General features: G+C 44.6%; 1 protein-coding gene across 5 annotated transcripts; it reads right to left on the reverse strand.

The window, feature by feature from the left end:
- Positions 1-266: 266 nt before the first annotated feature.
- LOC114857221 (son of sevenless homolog 1) lies at positions 267-21,420 on the reverse strand. 5 transcript variants are annotated; one of them, XM_029153495.3, is made up of 24 exons: positions 21,214-21,418; positions 20,703-21,111; positions 19,649-19,774; positions 15,674-15,805; positions 15,377-15,541; positions 12,695-12,904; positions 12,470-12,613; positions 12,279-12,389; positions 11,949-12,047; positions 11,256-11,383; positions 8,706-9,367; positions 8,266-8,347; positions 7,751-7,867; positions 7,363-7,466; positions 7,073-7,295; positions 6,882-7,001; positions 6,296-6,458; positions 5,216-5,333; positions 3,743-3,915; positions 3,546-3,662; positions 3,136-3,409; positions 2,881-2,925; positions 2,070-2,191; positions 267-1,185 (listed from the first exon to the last, which is right to left on the reverse strand). In XM_029153495.3, the coding sequence occupies exons 2-24, from the start codon at positions 20,787-20,789 to the stop codon at positions 721-723; spliced, it is 3,987 nt and encodes a 1,328-aa protein (XP_029009328.1). In that variant the 5' UTR covers positions 20,790-21,111; positions 21,214-21,418; the 3' UTR covers positions 267-720. The 5 variants fall into 5 exon arrangements, 4 of the variants coding, with proteins under 4 accessions (XP_029009328.1, XP_029009318.1, XP_029009339.1 ...); XM_029153536.2 differs by having other exon boundaries at positions 949-1,014; positions 1,134-1,185; positions 20,703-21,420; XM_029153485.3 differs by having other exon boundaries at positions 20,703-21,418.
- Positions 21,421-21,761: the final 341 nt, after the last annotated feature.

Here is a 21,761-nt window from a genome sequence, read left to right on the forward strand (position 1 = left end):
CACACACACACACACACACACACACACACGCACACACACACACACAGACACACACATATAATAAAAACACAGATTCTCTCTTCTTTCTATAAAGTACTTTGTTTAAAACCCTTTTATCTATCTTAACAGGAATTTTGATTCTACCTCTATTCAGTAAATCTACAGGCTAGCTACATAAAGGGTGTCTGGTACAAAATGTGTGGGGTCAAGTGAGACACGAGCTGAGCTGCAGAACCTCAGTAGATGAAATAAATACAGTGAAACGGTTTTCTGTCACAATCCAACTCAGTGATAGAAACATGTTTATTCCCTTGTTTTTCAAAGAATCAAGACACTTTTTTATAGTTTCATTAACAATCAAGCCGGTCAAACAGAACCACCACAGTACCTCTATGGTTCTGTTCCAGGAACTAAAGGCTCCTTACCCACCTAGAGTCCACTTCAGGCTGGGAACTGCATTACTCACAATCTGTTCAAAAGTTTAGAAGAGGTCCAGCTGGTTCTCCACAATCAGTTCTGTTTTTTTTCAGAATAAGAGCACATAATATGTATTTTATTTTGTCAATCTGAATCAGAGCTTATTGTCCTGATTGGTCAAGCATATTTTTTAGATCCAGTCAGTCAGTCAGTCAGGTGTAGTGTTAGCCTTGTAGTCCTGCCTTCTCCACTGGCTGTCAAATCCACTGCCCTTTCCTCACCAGAGAAGGTCAGGCTGTCCAGTCAGAGGGCTGGGGGTGTATCCAAAAGAGGGGCGTGGCTCACAGAGTCCCTCTTGTAAGTTTTAGGGGGAAGCTTGGGGACACCATGTCGAGGAGGTACAGGCGGCCCATCCATAGGGAGAAGTGGGAGAGGTGGGGAAGGAAGAGGCATCTTCCTAGAAGTGGGAGTGGGGCTGGGGGTAACGGGTGGGAGAGGTGGTGAGGACGAGGCAGCGGAGGTAGAAGTGACTGGGGGAGGGGAAGTGATGTTTGCAGGAAAGAAGGCCTGAGGCAGCAAGTCACAGCGGAGACGACCCTGAGGAGGGGGTAGGAGGTGCAGAGGTGAGTTAAGGGGCTCCCGAGGAGGCAGAGAGGGAGGGCTGTCAGGAGGAGATGAAGACAACGAAGATGAGTAACGAGGGGGCAGCAGCTTACAGGTGGGCTGACGAGGGGGCACGGCAGGAGGGCTGTCCAACTTTGACATCATCTAAGGGTGGAGAGAAGGCATCACATAAATAGCCTGTGCAGAGATGTGCACCGAATAAAGGTTCATCTGGGATTTTCCACATCCTGGTTGAATTTCTCCTTGACGTTGTTGCACAAAAGTAGAATCAGTTGCAATCAGTCTAGTTGCCATGAAAATTTATTTTGTGTTGTGATTAAACACTTAATTTAGCCAAATTAATTTGACCCCAGATTCAGATTAACACAGACTGAATGAAGCTAAACAAAGTTATTATGGACATTTATTCTGTCCTGGTCCCTAGCAGGTTAATGTCCAGGATCTGTTGTTTGTGCTGCCTTTTTTGTTCTTGCCTCATCTTTTTCAGTCTGCAGTAAATTGAAAGGTTTGTTTAGTAATTTTTAAAAAATATTATGTTTCATGTTCATGTGGTTGTTACCTTTAAGCTTAGTTTTATGAGACAGATGCACTGATCAAACCATTGTACTATAGATACACTAAGGCCCAAAACTACTGTACATTACAACAGGTTAAACTAATTAAATGGTTTAGGGTTTAATTCGGCTGATGGTCACATCTACATACAGCTGTTTGCTAGCCTGGACACTGCTTTTGAGGCCAAGCCAGGATGTTTCACATGTCCTCAATAATTCTACTTTTGTGCATTTTGTCATGCAGCACTCACTAACCAGGTTATAGTGACATGATAACTTAACCTTGTTTCTGTAATCAATGTAGGAGGCTAGAGAAACCTGACAAGCACAGAGAGCAGAGACACAAGGACAGAGCAGTTCACTTGTTAAGTCCATAGTTCTGCTTCTGTGTTTTCACCTCCTGGTTATTGTAGCACAAAGACAGAAAATCAAACTCAGTCAGTATAATACAACTATGAAGTCTATGATTAGCACCTTGGATGGGGAGGACTCGGCAGGAGCAGACTCTGGACGTCTGCGAGGAGGAACAGGAGGAGGAAGAGGAACATCATCTAAACCCCGACTGAAACTCACCATGGAGGACACAGACGAAGACCCTGAGATGGAACAGCATGCAGATCTGTTAGAACAAAACACACTAAGGGCACCATCAGATGTCTACTGACCGAGCCCAACAGACTCACAAAGACAGCTACACAAGGTCATACACACCGACTCTGAGGATGCTGCACAGTGTACTGCTCTAAACAGTAGATGCATTGGCAATAACAGTGCAAATGCCTGATGAACCTTTCATATAGCTCATGTTGTGACATGTGTTAGTCATGGACCCTAGTGCTGTCATTAATATAATCAACCATTTAGGCTGCACATTATTCCACTAATTAAAAAAATGATCATTTGAAAATTCGGTTGCTAACTAATTTCATAGTAATAATGATATTTACTACTTTATCAGACACGGCTGTAAAGTGTGAGAACATTCACAGGTGTTCCTAATATTCCAATCAGCTCAGTAACAATAACTGCCCACCTGCTCCTAATAAAGTGACCACACAGACACTTCAGGTTCTTCCTGTCTGCAACCAATTGGTGATTGTGATTGTGATACACAGGTTACTGAACAGGTGAGTCTGGCGTGAGGCAGGAATGAACCAATCAACTCTGATGATTCCAGATTCAAATGTCTGCGTCAGCATATTTTTGGCATGGAGGACACAGGTGAATCAGACAAGTGAGCGTGATGTGGGGCAGAAGTACAGAGAGTTGGGAGGCTCATACTAACGTGGGCCATGAGGCAGAGACACCACAGCAAAGATACTGTCGCAGGCTGTGGAGTGAAGAGGACAAAGATTATCAGAGGAAGAAGAGAGGGAGGAGAGAAGGTGAAGGAGAAAGAGAAACAGGAAGATCACAAAAATAGAGCAAGCATAGAGAAGCAAGGGATTTAATCCCGGATCAAGTCTAACGCCGTTCCTGTTACATCCTGGCTGTTGTTTAATGTGGACAAAGACGGTGTAACTGAGGAAGCAAGTCTTACTGGAGTGGAAGGGGCTGCTGGGTGCCTGTGGCGAGTCAAACACGCTGCCTACATCTGTGGAACTGGAGGCCGCTGAAGCTGGGGGTGGAGTTAAGGGGGTCCGGGGGGAGTTGGGGGCAGAGATGCCCCCCCCCTCAGTCTCACTGTCAGGGATGCGGCTGTAGCTTATCTTCCTGGGCTCATTCTGCAGTGGCGTTGGGTGTCTCATGGTGCCTGGCCTAGCAGAGGTAGGACGGATCCCCGGGGACTTCAGAGGACAGGTGTACTTCTTTGCCTGAAAAGGTTGAGCCAGCATTTTACAGAAAGAAAGCCACAGGCTGAATTCTCATGGTCACATCAGAACATTTAACCCAGAACAGTACGAGCCACAAGTTCCTACTAGAAGATGATGTTACTATGACTACACTTACAAATCGAGGTAGCGATCTGGCATTTCGAGGTTCAATCTCCAAAGACTTGTTGAAGAGATGATCTGCAAAGTCCTTCTCCAACATATCCTCTAGTGGATTCAGGTTCTCGAAAAACTTCTGCAGGACAAAACACAGAACAAGAAGTAAGCTGGGGCACCTGGCAGATGGACAGCGATGGAGCTTGGTGTCAAATTTACCCTGATATCATTTTCCACTCTCAGACAGTATGGTTGGTTCTGGTACTGCTGTATCTCTCCTGTTATCTCTGCCACTTTCCTTCTCTTACTGAAGTTAATAAGATCTTTGCCGTGTCTGCGCAGGAAGTCTGGGTTTCCCTCCTCTGTCTTCAGGATGTTGGTCAGATAAATACCTGTAAAACGCAGGTGACATTTATCCCTATATGCAGGTAAATGGTTTGTATAATGTGGAAATAGAAACAGATATTATATAAAGATGTTCCTTTGAGTTAATAAGTAAATGAGAATTTTTGAGTCAAGAAGAAAATACACGAGTTATGCAGGCCTTCGTGGAACCCCAGAGAAGAGAACATCCCAGCTTCCACAGAAGACAGGAAGCAAGAAGATGGCTCTGACGGCCTGCTGCTTCCTTGCTGCCTCAGGCCTTCAATAAGGCTGTGTCACAGTCCATGACCCAGGACCAGCAGAACCTGGTTGGTCCTTCACATATAATGTCTACTTTTAACAGACAGAAACTCATCCACGCCAAGGACCAGACACCAGAACACAATAATAATAATAATAATAATAATAATAATAATAATAATAATAATAATAATAATAATAATAATAATAATAATAATAATAATAGAAATTTTATTGATCCCAGCAGTGCAGGAAAATTATTTCTGCCTTTGACCCAGTAAAACAGGGGGCAGCGGTATTGCTGTGCTCGAGGAGTTAGAGGCAAGTGTCTTGCTCAAGGATACATCTAGTGTCTCACCAGAGGCTGGGGATTGAACCTGGGACATTCTGTTTCCCAGGACAATGCTCTAGTCAACAAGATTCCAGGCTACAAAAAGCATAACCAGGAGGAGCAATATAGTGTTTGCAGTTCAATGCAGTGAAGCGTTTCAGATCTGAAAGTTGGGGAAACTTAACAGCCTTTACACCAGAGGATGGAGAGGCACAGAAGGGCCAGTAGCAGGCCACTGGTTGGAGGATGTTTAGAGTCAAAATGGTTTGAGAGAGGGACAGAGGAGCAGAGACTTCAGACAATCAGTCATCAAGCTTTCATCTGTTCCCATAAAGATCAAGACTACAGTACTTCACCACACGCCATTAAGGACTCTCTGAACTCACTGCCCCAGTCCTTGTCCACCCGACGGGCCTATTTTCTACACGTGTGGAGGACACATTTGTGGCCTCTAGCAAACTTTCCTCAGACTGATGATAGGTGGAAACATGTCCATCTAAAAGAAAGACATCCAGATGCCATAACTCAATTTACAGCCAACCACACCTGGATGATAAGCACCTGCTCCAACATTTACTATGACAGGGTTCAGCCAAATGAGCAAACAATGATGTGTTAATCAGGTTCAGCCTGCTCTACTCTAGCTGTTACGTTAGCAGATCGAGTTACAATAACAGCAGAAACTATAGTAAAATTCCTTCCTATAACAATACACTTTTTAGAGCATTGGGTCATACCAAAGAAGGGGACGCAGGGGGGGTTTATGGACCGCAGCTTGGCCAAATACTTCTTGTAGTGATCTTCACTCAGTTCATGAGCTTCCTCCAGGAATTTCTTCTGTCGACTTGGGATTTGCTAAAAACAATCATAAGATGATTATTGTTTTCCTTCTTTATAGGAGTAAATTTTGAGTTTGAAATACTACAAACATGTTTTCAGAGAAGTTAGTTTTTTTGAAAATGGTCAGTGGAAATGTATTTATTTCGATGCTGCAACACACTGAAGGAGTATGATGCATGATTTTCCTTTCCCCGCTTCACCCTCCCTTCCTCAATAATGGTCCTCTTCCTTCTTCTCCTTCAAGTTTTACCTTTTTGCAGAATTGACAGTAAAAACTAAGACTTGTCAAAAAACATACAAAGGTTACATTTCATAAAACCAAGCTTAGAGACGCTAGAAACATGTTCTGTAGACGGGTTCTCTCTACACAAGATGGAAGGACCCTCTACACTGACAACTGTCAATTGTCATGGTGTAGGTGAATAAGATGAGCATGGGGAGAGACAGATGCAGCCACTAAGGCAGAACACAACAGACCTCACCCTGTAGCTCCATTTGTCTTCCAGACCTCAGCTCCTCATGCTTCTCTCTGTGAGCTGCTCTACTGGTGGTTAGAGGTTCAACATGTTCTACATTTAGGATGGGAAGCAGAACCTTTAGCTACCAAGCTCCTCTGTAAAAGCTAGCTTTGGGTCAGGCTCTACGTAGGCTTCAAACCTTCCTTCACGATAAAGCTTCTATATATACTACTACTTTTAAATAAGACCTAAATAAACCTCACCTTGTTGTCGACTATAAATAAATAAAATACAAACTGTTGTATAATTGACTCGTATTGAATTAAACATGTTCTCTTTCCAGTGTGTTACAGCATGAAAATGGAAACATCTATTCTATTTGACAAAATTTGGTGAGAAAAAATTAAATGAAATATTTTTTTTACATAAATAAAAGTTCAAATGAAAAAACACACAACTTTTTTTAATATTTAACTGCATTTGGGGTTGTAACAAACAAATCCGTGTTTGTGTTGTTACCTCAAACGTGTGGTCCAATCTGTAAACTGGTGATGAGTTCATGGCACTGACAACCTCCAAAACGCCATTAAAATTGTTAAGTTCCTGGAAAACTTGCAAAATCTCAATGATCCTGGAAACCACAGCTACTCTCTCCTCCAGGTTCTCCGTTTCTACAATACACCTGGACAGAGAAAACCCCAGCTTTACATCCACCCCCTGTGTGAGGGCTGTGCAGTGGACACAAGATGTCTACATGCCCCTGTTAAAATGCCAGGATTTTCCATTTAGAAAGAGAAAAATCACTTTCAGAACGTTTCCCACCTTGTGACCTAGAACCTATACAGATCTGTGAAGACTGTACAACAAAATGATAAAAACAGGACAGCAACATCTCTTCGTTATTGTGGTGGTAACAGATACATACAATACAGGTAACAGAATTATGCCATATGGAGGAACATGGTTGTTGACTTTGTGATAATCTGGTGCATCTTCCCGCAAACCTTTAGGTCCCCCTAAAACCTGGCATCCTAATGGCAGAGTAGATATTTTATGACCACTGTAGATAGAGATGCTGGGAGCTGGTCATCTTCACAGATCTTACTTTTCAAACCACAGGGTAAGGTTAGTGGTGTGACGAATCATCCTCAGCAGGTTTGGGGAGTGAATCTCTTTGTCCTCTTTAGTCCACACGCTGCCGACCAGCTCTGACGGCTGCACCGCCCTGTGGGAGGGTCACACAGCTGTGAGACTTCTCTATGAAAGGACATGGGTCAAGCATGACGGGCACATTACCTATAGAAGTCAGACTCAAGCAGGGTGAGCTGGCGGGCAATCTCAATGGGGTGCAGAGTCATAAGGTCGAACTGCTCGGCGTTTCCTGGTTTACAGATGTGCCACTCGATTGAAGGGGGGGAATTCTGGAAGGTGATGCAGTGACTGGGCGCGCTCACCTGCACCTGCTTCTTTCTTTGGATGATCTTAGTGATGGACTCAACCCACTTCCTCATAGCCTTACCTGAAACGTGTGATGTTATTTACTTGTAAGCAGCAGGTGAATAACCAGGGTTGACATAGCTACTTACCTCTGACCAAAGCAATGAACTCCTCCAGTCGTGTTAGCAGGTCCGTGTCTCTCTCAAAGTCATAGAAATGATGCTCCACCCAGTGACGGCACACATTCAAGACTCTGCAATAGAAGGAGATGTAGCTGAAACTTCGAAACTGACTTGGGTTTATGGAAACCTTGACTGTACCTATACGGCCTTCTGTCACACTGCTCCATCAGTCATGATAACCATGTTATGACAGCATATAATAACCTCATTGTACTTTATGAACTTGTAAGCATAATCTTATGAATAAAATTAAAAATTAAGACAGCTACCAAAGCTATTGACTCTTTGTCGAAGCAATAAAGCAAGTAAAAAAAAAGTAGCACATCACTGTCTCCCTCAGGGTGTCCTTTTCTACCTGAGCTGGACTGGTTGAACAAACTCTTTGCGAAAACGTTTTAGTTCAGCGCTGAGTGGCTGCTCTCCACCCTCCATTTGATCCAAATCACTCGGCTTCGGCTCCGGAATCTCAAACCTAGAACACAGACATCCGATCAGTCCTGCTAATAACACCAGTCACACTATAATTGTGTCTATATGTGTTCCAGTGCTGTTCCTAGGTCTTGAGTTTGTTTGTAGGGAGCAGAATAGAAACCTGGATTCTCCAAACATGTGCAAAGTTCTTCTTGGTATTTGATAAGTTAAAGCCACACATACAAACTTCCACTACCAGTTACCACTGTTACGGCCTGTATTATTTCTACAGGTTCAGTCTTTATCTCCTGAAACAGTCTGTATAATGACTGGATGCTACAAATGAATATTTGAATTCATTTGGGTTCATATGCTTGGACTAGTAGCAAGCTGAAGAAACCAAGTGTGAGGCTGAAATATATCAAAATTGGTTTAATGATAACGAGATGGGGCGTTCACCTCTCCATGAGCAGGTCCAGCAGCTCTTGAGGTTTACAGAAAGATCTGTAAGTGGTCAGAAATGTTCGGACAAAGTTCGGATCTAAGGAAGAGAACAACAGATCAGAGACAGAAACTAGATTCGGTGCGGATACGTATATCAAATGCATTTAAGTCCAGTTAGTACTGAACACAATCTTTGAGATAAACCTGATGAGAACAGCAAAGTTCTCTTATTGGCCTCTATGTTTCTACTGTACAAGGTACAAGGGAACATATTATTAATGGCTGGGATTGCTGGTTGCTGTATTGGTATGAATTAGATTGTGATGGTGTGGTCACTTACAGCGTGCATGTTCCTATTAAAGCACCAGTGACTGAACCCAATGCTGTGTTCGACTTTGGATCAGCACCTTGTGATACTGTACAGAATTGGACCCTGTGGTTCCGTCAGCCCTCACCTGCATACATGTGGAAGGTGAGTCTCTCGATCAGTTTCAGGACAGTCCCAGCTTTGATGATAGGTATCCCTGACTTGGACTGGACGTTTTCTTCAAACACTACGTTCTCCTCTGAGTCAGGCTCTGAGAAACGGTACACCTCTGCCTCCGGCAGTCTCATCTGCTCCTCCTTCTCTTCCTGCAGCATGGCCGTGTCCAGCATGCGCTCCAGCGTGCTGCGGTACTGCAGTGAGATCAACGCTGCCATCCAGCCGTTCTTCTCCTCTGCAGACTTGGCGGCAAACACTACGCTGTTCCCATCCCTCAGGATGATCTCAAAGGCGTGCCGGTACTCACCTTCCTTGTCATCCTTGTCATTGATTTGAACCTTCCGCATGAAAAACTTCTCTTTGAGACGGTACTCTGCAGCAGAACCAGCGCCAGGAAGTCGAGGTGGGCCGTGGTTGGATTTGCAGCAGATCATGAGGCCATCAAACAAAAAAATGTGACGTTCATGTTTGGCTCCCACGCGAGTCAGCGTGCCCTCCATGATGAACTCGTTGCAGCACTGGCCGATGTCCTTGCCCTCCCACCCATCAATGTTTTTCTGGATCTCGTTCATCTTCTTGATGGCCAAGTGTTTTCCTTTCATTTGCTGGCTGTAGAACCGACACGCTGACTCGCTGCAAATAACCCACAGGGGAAGAAGTAGTATTACTCTTTCTCAAAGGACCTGGACTTGCCAGGATATGAGCCTTGTCTAGTTATAGGAACAAGGTGTTAGCGGACCTGAAGCTGATCTCATCAGGATCTCTATAAAGAAACAGTTCATTATTAGCTGCTGTTGATGGATCACAGAAAACGCAGCAGAGCATCTGAACCTGGGATTGAAAGAGCTGTCTGGGAACTGGACCCTTCACCATTTGAATTCTTTCATTAGCCAGACAGACCACATGAGAAACTCTGTCCCTTTCAGCAGATGATTTTAAATCATGAACAGCAATGATGTCATTGTAATATCATAAACACACACGTGCAAATCACCAGATCAACAGATCACCTGCTTCATAACAAGATCTAGTGTTTGTCTGAGAGAGTGTGGTCATGTTAGTTACAGCAACAATTTATTGCTGCAGAATATAAACAAGGTTTCCTCTGAAGAGATGCTGTTTTTAGCACAGATACTCAGGAATAATAGGAGAACACAGTACACACAGTACACAGATGACTTGAATACCAGAGAGGATGAACCCTTGGTGTTCAGCCCAATTGTTTACAGCTGATTCTGAGTGACAGCTCTCATCTTAATGATGAATTTTTGGATAGATACAGCAGTGGTGTACAGAACATAGACACAGACACCATGTTTCTAGAAGTTCAGTTCAGTCACAACTGAGTACCATAGAGCAGCATTAAAAGGGAGCATGCTCCTGCATGTACTCTGTGTGCTGGGAATGTGTGAAGGGAGGGAAACGAGTGGTTTGACATAGGTGGGGGTGGGAGTCTCAGGAAGTAAACACTGAAATCAACATTTTAAAACTGGGTCAGAAGTCAACCTTAGTGCACACTCCTAGCAGCATATAGGCACGCACATTTCCATATACAACTTATACAGTAAACAGTGAACTGTATCACACAAAAGGCCACAGATGGCCAACCCTGGTCCTCGAGAGCCACAGTCCTGCTGGTTTTCCAACTCTCACTGTCCTAGCTAATACTGATTACCTTGACCAGGTGTGTTCAGTCTATCAGCAGCTAACTGACACACCTGATCAAGGTAATCAGCAGGGGGAGTTGGAAAACAAGCAGGACTGTGGCTCTCGGGGACCAGGGTTGGCGTCCCCGCAATAAATGATCTGAATCCACGCACCTAGAGCAGCCAAACAAATGGGCTGAGCTGTCCAGGTACAGTTACTAACCATGTCCTACCATCGGCCAGTACGCCAATCGGAGTCACTTACGTCCTCATATCCACCTGTCCTCCTTTTGCATCTTCTTCAGGTTTTCATAAACCAGCAGCAGCAGCAGCAGCAGCTTTTTAGTGAGTTCCTTTCTTTTCTAACAGAGAACAATGAGAAAAGCAGCAGCACCGCCCAGACTGCCCAACAGCCCTAATGCCCCCCCCCCGCTCTATTTTAGTCCAGGGGAAGCAGGGAGGATGGGAGGGGTCCAGCACACTAAACCTACGGAGATTGTGCATTTCTCTGCTTGCGGAGCTTTGATCCCACCTCTGTGAGGACATGCTCACTGACTTCACATGAGTGTTTCCAGTCATATGGGTTTCACCCTTCAGCTGATCACGCTCATGTGTTTACCATTAGTAGGACTTTATGACCTGAGACTGCTACAACTGTAGCACATTTATCATAAAGTGTCACTGGGTAAGAAGAAAACACACATGGACAGAAAATCTGCTAACAAACCTGTGACTTTCTAGTTGAGACGTGTCAGCACCAACCAGCGAGTTTGACTTGAAAATGAACACACTGTAAATCCACAAGACTTTGACAACCTAAAGATCAAATGGACTTAAACATGCCCAGTGTGAATAAAGGTAGATAATACAGATACCTGAGCCTCCTCTTGGCCAGGCTCCTGGAGCAGTTCCTCTCCATGCTGCTCTGCAGATTGAGCAGAGCTGTGATGGCCTGTTTAAGGCACTCTTTATCCTCGTCATCCTTGCTTTTCTCCTCTAGTTGCTACAGAAACACAAACTGACATCAGGACCTGGGCAGAGCTTTATGATTCAATGACTGCTACAGCTGTAAAACTCTGACTGCGGATCTGTGCCCGAGTGATGTAGAGCCAGAAGAACTCTAGAACTAGACCAGATGGATAGTTAGATTGATATAAACAGGTCTGGTTCATCAGGCTGCATGTGCATTTAAACATGAACCAGAGAAAACAGTAGAATGAGCTTGTCTGCAGTGTTTCTCCAGAGTTCAGGATCAGAAAGAGATCAGCCAAAACCATGTGCCCCCCCCCCCCGAATAATCTGCAGAACATGACTAAAGCTATTTCAGAGATTTTGCCTTTGGTGGGACAAAGAAGCTTAGGACTGCACAGTGCAAAGTCCCAGAGCAGGACTGGACCCACAGAATACTGGTCTGACATAAAGCTGATATTGTGATATTGGGTAACAGTCCTAGATCACTTGGCCACTTGACCTATACTTGTTCTCCCAGTGCAAGGTAGAGTGAGAGATGCAGAACAGGTATGGTGCAACTGTTTCACAGCTGTGTGGTACGGGTGTAGGAGTCTCACCTTGAGCATTTCAAAGAGGTGAAGACAGTGGTAAACAGGTGTGAGCAGCAGTCTGGGCAAAACGTACTGAACAGCTTCTTTAAAACCTTCACAGATGGACTGAAGAGATGGCATCATCATCATCATCATCATCATTCAAATGCTGCAATTTGGATGTGTGTATTTTTTTTTCTACATATAAAGTGATTTCAGCCTATAACATATAATACCCACGATCCTCAGCTGCTGTTGAACTGCAGAATTAGATTTTTGTACAGGATAATAACAAGCTCTTTCATGATAGTACAACAATCCCTAAGAGACAGTCCAAAGTAATGAGTACTAACTAACCTGGAGATGAAAAGCAGCGCCCGGTTTGGACACCTGGCTCAGGAAGTGTTCATGGAAACCAGAACGCAGGATGTCCTGAGCATAAGTCTCATAGGGGTCAAAAGCCAGTTCCTGTCAATAACAACGCACATCAAAGTTACCACAAACCGTTACAGGCGAGCACAGGTACAGATGAACGCAAGTTAACCAACCTCAGCCAGATCCTCAAAACAACTTCCCACCAGAGGATGAGGACTTCCTTCATCTGTCATCTCCACCGTGTCCTCGATCAACCCCAACAGCTTCACTGTAACCTCGTGTATATCAACAATCCGACTGAAGATACTGTCCACATCCTGTCAAATCACAACAATTCAATTAGATATACACTAACAAGAAACAGCTGTTGGGATGAGTAGTTCAAGCCTGACACCTACATGCTGAGAGAAGAGCATGGTGCTGGAGGTGAAGGGCTCTCTGAACACCTTGATGAGCAGGTTGAGCTGCCTCAGGTACTGCCGACCATCAGACATGAAGGTCCTCACCAGCTCGTGGTAACTCTGCTCCTCATTGGCGGATGGCTCCTCGTCTATCAAAGGGAACCCACTGATGTCCTCCTCATCCTGGTGGAACATGTCCATCAACACCTGCATGTAAACAAACAGGTGTGTAGCAATCCACGTCTGGACTGAGGTAACCTGACCTACATGTGAACTTAACTCCCTCCTTTGAAGAACCCCTACGTCCCTTTCAGTCCCCAGAGATAAGGGACCCTGAATCTTTCTCCACAACAGGAGACTGGCTTCTATCACCACAGGCACCAATTGACGCCAACATCTCAAAGGTCCATATCAAAGAACCATGAGTCCACTTGTTGATCTACCTGTAAATCCCTCAGGATTCTACCTCTGCTTATCATGCCAAAAGGAGAGGCTGTCACATTTATCACCAAGAAGCTGTCTCTCCCAGAACTGGGACCACCAGCCATAAAATGTGGAATGTGCTCATCAAAGAGAACGAGAGACTTAATATGGACACAAGTTCTGGTTCAGACGCACCAGAGCTTTCAACCTCCACAAAACAGATGTCATTGTATTCTGTGGACAAATTGTTTTCATTTGGTATTAGATTGGTTTCTGTGTGACGTTTAATGCCTGATCTACAGATTTGCCAGGAAATTCCTAAAGTTACAAAGGGACTTCAACTCATCACCATGCTTTCCTTTGTGTGTAGGCACAAAGTTGAAATAGAGAGGCTCACCTTCTTTACTTCTTTTAATCTGTGCAACATACACATAGACTATTTCCACCAGCTACAATTCGGTAGCCTCATTATTGTATCACATTTTTAAGTGTTACAATTGTTTAATTAGTAATGTCCAGATTAGGTCATTTATAATTTGATTTCGCTTGCATTTATTATTAGTGTATGTTTTAGTGTTTACTGGGTGTTACATAAGACAAGACCAGGCATCATGAATAACATTTAATTTGTTACAGCATTGTAAGGGACCACATATAAGACCTTAAGATTCTATGCATTTAATGTTGCTGGTTAACCATTCTGACTTCTCGGCTCATTTGAGTGTCAAAGTGATCATTACATGTTTATTGTGTTATGGTGTGATGGAACTTTGAGCTTGATGAAAAGAGGAAAGCTTAGTTATCCCAGATTTAGGAGCGATCCAAATCAAATAGTTTGATTCCTGATCTGAAGAGGCGGAACTCTTCACCACTGGTTGAAGTCATTTCTCCGCCCTGCAGTGACCACTGCCCCAGAGGTATTTAAACCAGTGACACTCTAGGCAAATTGGACTTCCCTCTATCTTCAAACTTCTTTCACTTTTTCTTTTTGCGTCGCATTACTTTTCTTTAATTTTCCTTTGTTCTTAAATTTTGTAAACCTAAGTTAAACTTAGAAACACGAACGAACAACGATTTTTGTAACGTTAGAAAGTCATCAAGAAACTCCGCGAAACTGAAACTATCACAACCAGTCCTTAATTGACTCGCTATTTTTGATCGAACTAATTAAATTAGATTCCAGCCCGTTTGCCTTTTGGGCTAGTTTAAGTAGCGCTGACGCTTTGAAACACCTTGGAAAGTCCAGCCTGGCTGACTGTTACTTCGCTGAACCTGAGCCGTCCTCATCAATCGCGTGCGATTCTTGGCTCAGAGGCCGTGGCACCTGGACCAGAGGGCACGCCTGCTCAACCCAGCCGGTAACGGGAGACGCTGCACAGCGGCCGACAGCTCCAAACTAAGGCAAGATGAACACCTCTAATCCTCTGAGAATTCTGGTGTTTCTCAAAGCGATAAAATTGAACATTCCAAATTGATTAGTTATCCTTAGATTTGAATGAGTTAGAGACAAATACTCTTTTCTCTTGATCAAAGCCATCACATACTCAGGTCTTGACCATTCTTTGTTTTTCACTCATTGATTCATTCACTGTTCATCATCTCATTCTGATCGTTCTCTCATTTTCTATTCTATTTATTTGAGTATTTCCATATTATGTTATTCATATATCCAGTAGTGTTAGATTAATAAAACGTTAAAAGGAATCTGGTTTTGTGTGCATTGTTCTTCAGATTTAAGCAGAGGTCACTGAACTGCGACAAGAATTCACGGCATAAGAGACTGATTTGGTTTTATCACAAGAAAGTGGTTATTGGTGTTCATGACTGGTAACTCATTGAATTGATATCTGGCGTTGACTAGATTGACACAAGCGTGGTTTCAGCTTTAAAACAAACCTGGTGCCCCAACTTCGAGGTATATTAATGTTTCTACATTAATATCAAACTATTAAGAATTTGAATCCGCTACAGGTGAGCCAAGTGAAGCGAGTGAACAAGTTGGAGGCAGTGTGCATAGTAGTATGTGCTGCCCTTACCCTCATTGAGACTACAAGCTCACTGGTCTGTACCAGTCTGCACTAAATACAGTAGTTTGAATATTCCTGCGATCCTTCTCTGTGCTCTCACTGGGCACTGGTGACACTTAACCTACAGTACAGTAACTATCATTTGTATCCATAAAACTGAACTGAATTCCCTACATTGGTGTGAATGCCTGTATGTATCAATGTGGAATAAACATGAGCATGTGTGTACCTTGTCAGCACACATGGCCACAGTGATGTCCTGCTGTGAGATCTCGTAGTGTCTGATGTTCCTGACATAGTTCCCAGCCAGTTTCAGGATATCAGCAGAGATGTATTCCAACACCGCAACCATGTACACTGACACCTGGTGGTCAATCTTATACCCAAGCACCTCCTACAACACAGGGTACCATTGAAACCGAGACAGCAAATAGTCGGTGATGTTGACGTAACAGCAATATTTTAGGGACAAACATGCAGTGATGATGTTACAGTTGATGATGAAGCATTGCTCTTTGAGCGGTACCTTGAGCAATGGATGGACCTTGTCAACAGGCAGAGCCAGTGGGTTTCTCCTCTTCCTCTTCTCGATGGCTGCTTGGGCATCGGCAATTGCCCACTTATCGATGGGGTGGGGAAAACTCTTCTGGACTCTCTCCTGTGGGGCAGAGGGAGGAGGAGTGAGACTAGGGACAGAAATGAAAACGATCTACATGTCAGAAGCTTAACATCTGGTTTGTTCAGTCCTAAAGATCTGTGTTTGTTACAAATGCTTCCGAGTGGTAGGTGTTATTAATCACACTGAAGAACACGCCTGTTACCTGCTCTAATTGTAGTAGTTCGAAAATTACAACACATTCAAATTTAGCTGCAAAACCTTAAGTTCTGAAACTTTACATCAATTTGGCATCAGCTTGTAGTTCACTCAAATTATGAGCAAAAAGGAAACAAGATCTAAACTCTGGTCCCCAACTTGTCTGTCAGCTGTGTAACACAGGGAAAGTGACATCAACACAGCAACCACAGAGGTGGCAGATTTGGAGTCAGGGCAGGTAGGGACCACATGTAGTTCTAAGACCAGTAAATTCCTCTAGCTCTTTGTCTCTGTAATCATCAGTTTCAACATGTCACCAGACAGGAGCACAGCACACAGTGGGGAGGGTGGGGAGGATGAAGGTGGGGAAGTGTTTTACCATAGAGCACTTCAATATGTCACTTCTGCCTCCATCAGCTGGGAACAAGAAACAAACCGACCAATCACACGTGAACTTCAGTGATGTCATCAGGTGTAATCAAAGTAGTAACAGCCTCACAAATGCATATGTAATGACTTACTGATTTAAGCACGTTGGACCAAGATGGCGCCGCAGATAGCAGCCTCGGCTCTCCCCTCTCCAGTGCCCTTTACTTTTTTGTTGATTTTAGGGTTTTCGTTTTATTTTGTGCAACCACTCATGGCTTCACGGACTACCTATTCCAGAGAGGAACTCCTGAATCTAGAACATTCATCTCCTGGAACCGTTGCTACGTTTTTTATAGACTTGGAAAGTTTCACGGAGATACTTCACAGAGGCGCAGCGGCTCTCTATCAGATCTTCAGGAAGCGTTTTTCACCGGACTTAAGAAAACTGCACCAGGCCAAGGAAGAAGCCTGCAGAAGTGGTGACCGGTTGCTGTGCAGGCAGGCCAGAAACAGGCTGACAAAGGAGGTGAAGGCAGCTAAAAGTAGATATGGCGAAAGGCTGCAGAACAGCCTATCAACAAATGACCCCGTGTGAGACTGGAGAGGCCTGCAGCACATCACTAACTAAAAGAAACCGTCCCCACACCCTGAGGCTATTAAAACGTCTGGCAGACGACCTTAACAAGTTCTACTGCCGGTTTGAAAGGAACAACCTCACACCTCACGGACACACAACAGGCTCACCCGCACCCCCTCATCACCAGACCCCCTACCACCGAAGGTTTTTAAAGGAGATGTCTGCTGACTCTTCAGAGGCAGGAAGCCAGAAAGGCCTGCGGACCAGAGGGTGTGTCCCCAACCTGCCTGTGCCGACCACCTGGCACTGATCTTCAAGCGGTCCCTGCAGTTGTCTACTGTGCCCAACTGCTTCAGACAGTCCACCATTGTTCCCCTCCCTAAGATGTCAACCACCACCAGATTACAGGCCTGTCGCCTTGACGTCCATGGTCATGAAGACCTTTGAGAGGCTGGGGCTGAGGCATCACAGACCCCCTGCAGTTTGCCTACAGGAAAAACAGGTCGGCTGATGATAAACCTGGGACTCTACTACATTCTGCAGCACCTGGATCTCCCTGGCACATATGCCAGGATCCTGTTTGTGGACTTTAGTTCAGCCTTTAACACCATCACCCCTGTAATACCCTACAACAAACTGACCCAACGTCCCCAATCCTAAATGCCAGTAAATCAGGAGCTTCCTGACCGACAGGAGGCAGCAGGTGAGGCTGGGCAGCCTTACATCTGGCACTCGCACCGGCACACTAGAAGGAAGCATTCTCTCCCCACTGCTGTTCTCCCTGTACACTAATGACTGCACCTCAGGGAACCCATCTGTGCAACTCCTGAAGTATGCAGACGACATGACCATCTGTTTAAATTCCTCCCCTTTAGCAGGCACCACAGAGCCATAGCCACCAGAACCACCAGACACAGAGTCAGCTTCTTCCCTCAGGCTGTGTCTGAGCTGAACTCCATCACATAGAGAAAGTAAAACATGCGTTGCAATTTTAATTTATTGTATTCTATTGTTTATTTCCTTAACGTATGTATATACCTGTAATTGATATATAAATAATTACTGTTCGGTATGAGGGTATGAAAAGACGGAGTCAGACTGGATGTAATTCCTTGTTTGTCTTGTCCAACCCTGGTGAATAAAAACGATTCTGATTGATATGTTAGATATGCATGCACCAATCGCCACACCTAGATTGTTGTTAACAACAGGTGGGAAACTAGGCTTTCTGGTACTACCGAGCCCCCTAGAGGTCGTACAACACAGGGCAGAAATGAGGAAGGTAAATGATCTGCCTCAACATTCACAGATGACATTCACAGTGTAGTCAAGCGAGTCCATTTAGTACAAACGTCTTATCATTCAACTCCCTGGAAAGGTAGAACTTACTTGAAGTAGAATATACAAATGGAATCTGGGCCTATAAGCCTGATGCTGTAAGGAAACAGCCTTCAGGGACATTAGCTGTTCTGACATCAACCGAAACACCTTTCCTAGTAATCAACCGACTAAGTCCACTGGGGGTTACCTCTGGAGGTGGCTAGCATTCTGCTCATCTAATTCCAGTAGCCAATGCAAGTAGCTCAATATGCTATGTGAACACATCATCAGTAGACGATGTGACACACTGTAGACCTGTCATAGCTCACCTTGGGACTGTAAATGTTTGTGAAGATTCAAAGCCCTAGTGTATGAGTTTTCCACCTGTCCTTAATACAACATGCATTTGTGGATGCACAAGTGGGTCAAAATACCAGCATCATCAATCCACATGAGTGACAGGTTGTCCAGGCCCATCTAGCTGTGCTTTGAATCACCACAAACAAATGTTTAAATCTTAAATGTGGACTTTATGTGCAACATGCAAAGCTCTAACCAGTGGGAACAACTCCCGTGTACCTATGATCTTGAGGGTGACAAGAAGACACCCTTTGCATGTGCAGCATCACAGAAATTCAAACAAGAAAGACGCTCAGTCAATAACAAGTTTTGATGTTAAGTCTTCCAACGGCTTCCCTTCACCACCCATACAGCCAAAGGTCTTCTGGTTCATTGCCTCGGTGGCTCAGTTGGTAGAGCGTTGGCTTGGGAAGCAGAAGGTCCCAGGAGATGGGTTAAAACGCAGAGAGTAATTTTCACAATGTGAGATCAATAAAGTACAAATTATTATTATTAATTATTGATAGGTGCTGACTGTGCAATAGAAAAGACAGACAAGCAGTCTGGCTGTTTGACCCGGAAATCACAGTCTGGTCCAACTGGTGATGCTGGTGGTTTGAATGTTGTTGCTGCTTCTTACAGATCATTGTGTTTCAAATGTGTAAATATCTTTAGGATGGTAGTATTTAGGTTGGACTGTCCTTGTCCCCTAACCCTCTTAGACGAGGTCATCGCTTTCTGTTTTGGCTTGGGTGCAAACCTTAAAACCACAGAGACCTGTGTCATTTTCTGCAGGTTTGGTTCCTTTAAATTGTGTTACTTGACTGTAAACTAAAACAAAGTAAAGGCAGATTAAGACATAGAGCATAAGACTATATCTGAATCTTCAGACAGATGTTTACTGGCTGAAGAACATCAAGCTCAAAGAACACAGTCTCCTGTCCAGATGTTTCTAACATCTGAACTGAGTTGACACAGGTGAAAACACCTGGATCTTAAGTTAGCTAGGTCTGACCCATGTGCAGCTGCTATGAATCAGTACAGCCTTGCTTTTTCTGTATGTTAGTGTGTTTTACAATCACCTCCACATCCTGCACAGTGCGAGGCTGGGCCTGACACAACATGCTGAGTAAAAGCAGGATGAGTTCCTCAATGTACTGCAGCGCCTCCTGCTGAGACACCAGATTAGGGTGCACCTGGTTCAGGACCTGCAACACACATGCACAAACTTTAAAGGTTGGTATATAGCTGCAGCTGAAGTCGTTACCTGCTGCAATAACCCAGCATCACAGTTTACATAATTGGCTTCACCAAGATCAGACTCTGAATCTTACCAGTCTGGTCCTGAGTCTGCACTGCCAACAGGTGGAGAGAGTAGCAGGTGCAACTTTTATAACATCCATCATACAGAAGCTTTACAGGTATCTGATAATCCCATTCCATTTTTCCACTTTCACCAGAAACCAATTACAAATATTATTACTTGTATATGGTGATTTTGCAGTACTTCAGTTTGTGGATGAAAAACAAACAGAATGTTTGCATAAATAAATGTGTTAAAATGATGTTATATATAGGACAATAGTCAAGCTCAGGCAGTTGTCCATGTGATCAAGTTTATGTTTATATCTTGATATCCCAACTGGCCTGTATGCATTTACCTACAGTATTATTTTGTATTAAAACCTTTTCCAGGCCGTGTATATGCTGTGCATTATTAGCTTCCCTGTGGAAGGAAGCAACAGGCCTTGTACAGGTACAGGCTGGTGCATCATTCTATATAACACGTCCGTTGGTGCCTTCTGCAGCAAAGCAACCAGCAGAGAACATGTACTGTGTATCTACAATACCACTATATGTTATTGGTAGACATAGGGAAAGAATCGACTGGGCTTTTAAATCTGAACTATTATTGTGTATATTTGTGTATTGGGAGGTTCTGTGGCAAAGGAACGAACAGGGCATGTCCATACCATGAAGATCTGCAGTATTGTTGGGGGTCAGTAACTCCTCTACGTAGATAACGGACAGGGGACGTACATATAGATGTGCAGTATCATTGTGTTTATTTATGCATTGGTGCCTCCTAAGATAATCCAACACGAATTTAACTACTTTACTCGTGTGTATTAGTACCTTCCCCAGGGACGGAACTAGCAGGCCTCTCCACTTCGGAGCGTTGTCCTCGCTGAAGAAGTCGTACTGCAGCTGGGTCGCCTGCATGGCTGCTGCCGGGTGTGACACACGGGTTTACATGAACGCTAGGCGGGTCTGTCCTGGTCCAGTGGGGACGGGCCGTTTCTCCGGAGCAGCCGCCGTAACTACGACCATCCTCGGCCGCTACACGAAGGGCTAACTGCGTCCAGATGTGTCACAGCTGATGGTAGCTCCGCGGCCAGCAGCTAAGAGTAGGGTGTAGTTCCGTCTACCGGGCCGATGGCATGGTTGACTTTAACCGATCCATGACGACAGAAAGACACAGCGTGACCGGGAGCTGCCGCTGCTGTTAGCCTGTTAGCGTGTAGCTTAAGCGCTAGCACGTTAGCTGCGGAATACAGCAGCAGTTTAGTTCTCTGTCAGCGGACACACGGTGAGGGTTACACGGGTTAACCGATCAATCAGTGGTCTGTCGCTGCCAACATCCTACCGGACACACCGACTTCTCCGTGGGGCGGCCACGGTACATTTAGCACGGCCCTCCTTCTCTGTCCTGCAGCCGCTCTGACACAGCGGCCACGGCCTTCAGATGGGCTCAAAGTTAAAGAACTAACGGCCGGTCCTGATGAGCGGTTGCAGTTTGTTGTTTCCTCGGCGCACCGTAGACTGTGGGAACGCTGCGCGTGCGCTGTGGGCAGGTCCTGACGTAGAAGTGGGGGTGGCTTCAGAAGACGGCACGTGGCAGAGTGACCTCAGCGGCCCCAGCGGTAAGTTGGAGAACTGCAGAATTGTCTAGAACACATTTAATTTAGAAATTGACGTCTTTGAGTTATTGATGTCACCATCTTTTATCTACCCATCAAATGGTTGATTTCTTGGTCCAGGTGTGTTTAGACAGCCGGGAGAGTGGAAGGTTATTCCCGCCGTTCGTTTGTGTCTCTGTAATGTGTCCTTTATTGTTATGTGTGGCACCCCGGTGGAGGGTGTGTGTGAGTGACCCTCTGTGTTGTGAGATGCATTCAATGTTCTAAAAATAAA

The sequence above is a fragment of the Betta splendens genome, chromosome 1 (assembly GCF_900634795.4).
Source record: "Betta splendens chromosome 1, fBetSpl5.4, whole genome shotgun sequence".
Lineage (NCBI taxonomy): Eukaryota > Metazoa > Chordata > Actinopteri > Anabantiformes > Osphronemidae > Betta > Betta splendens.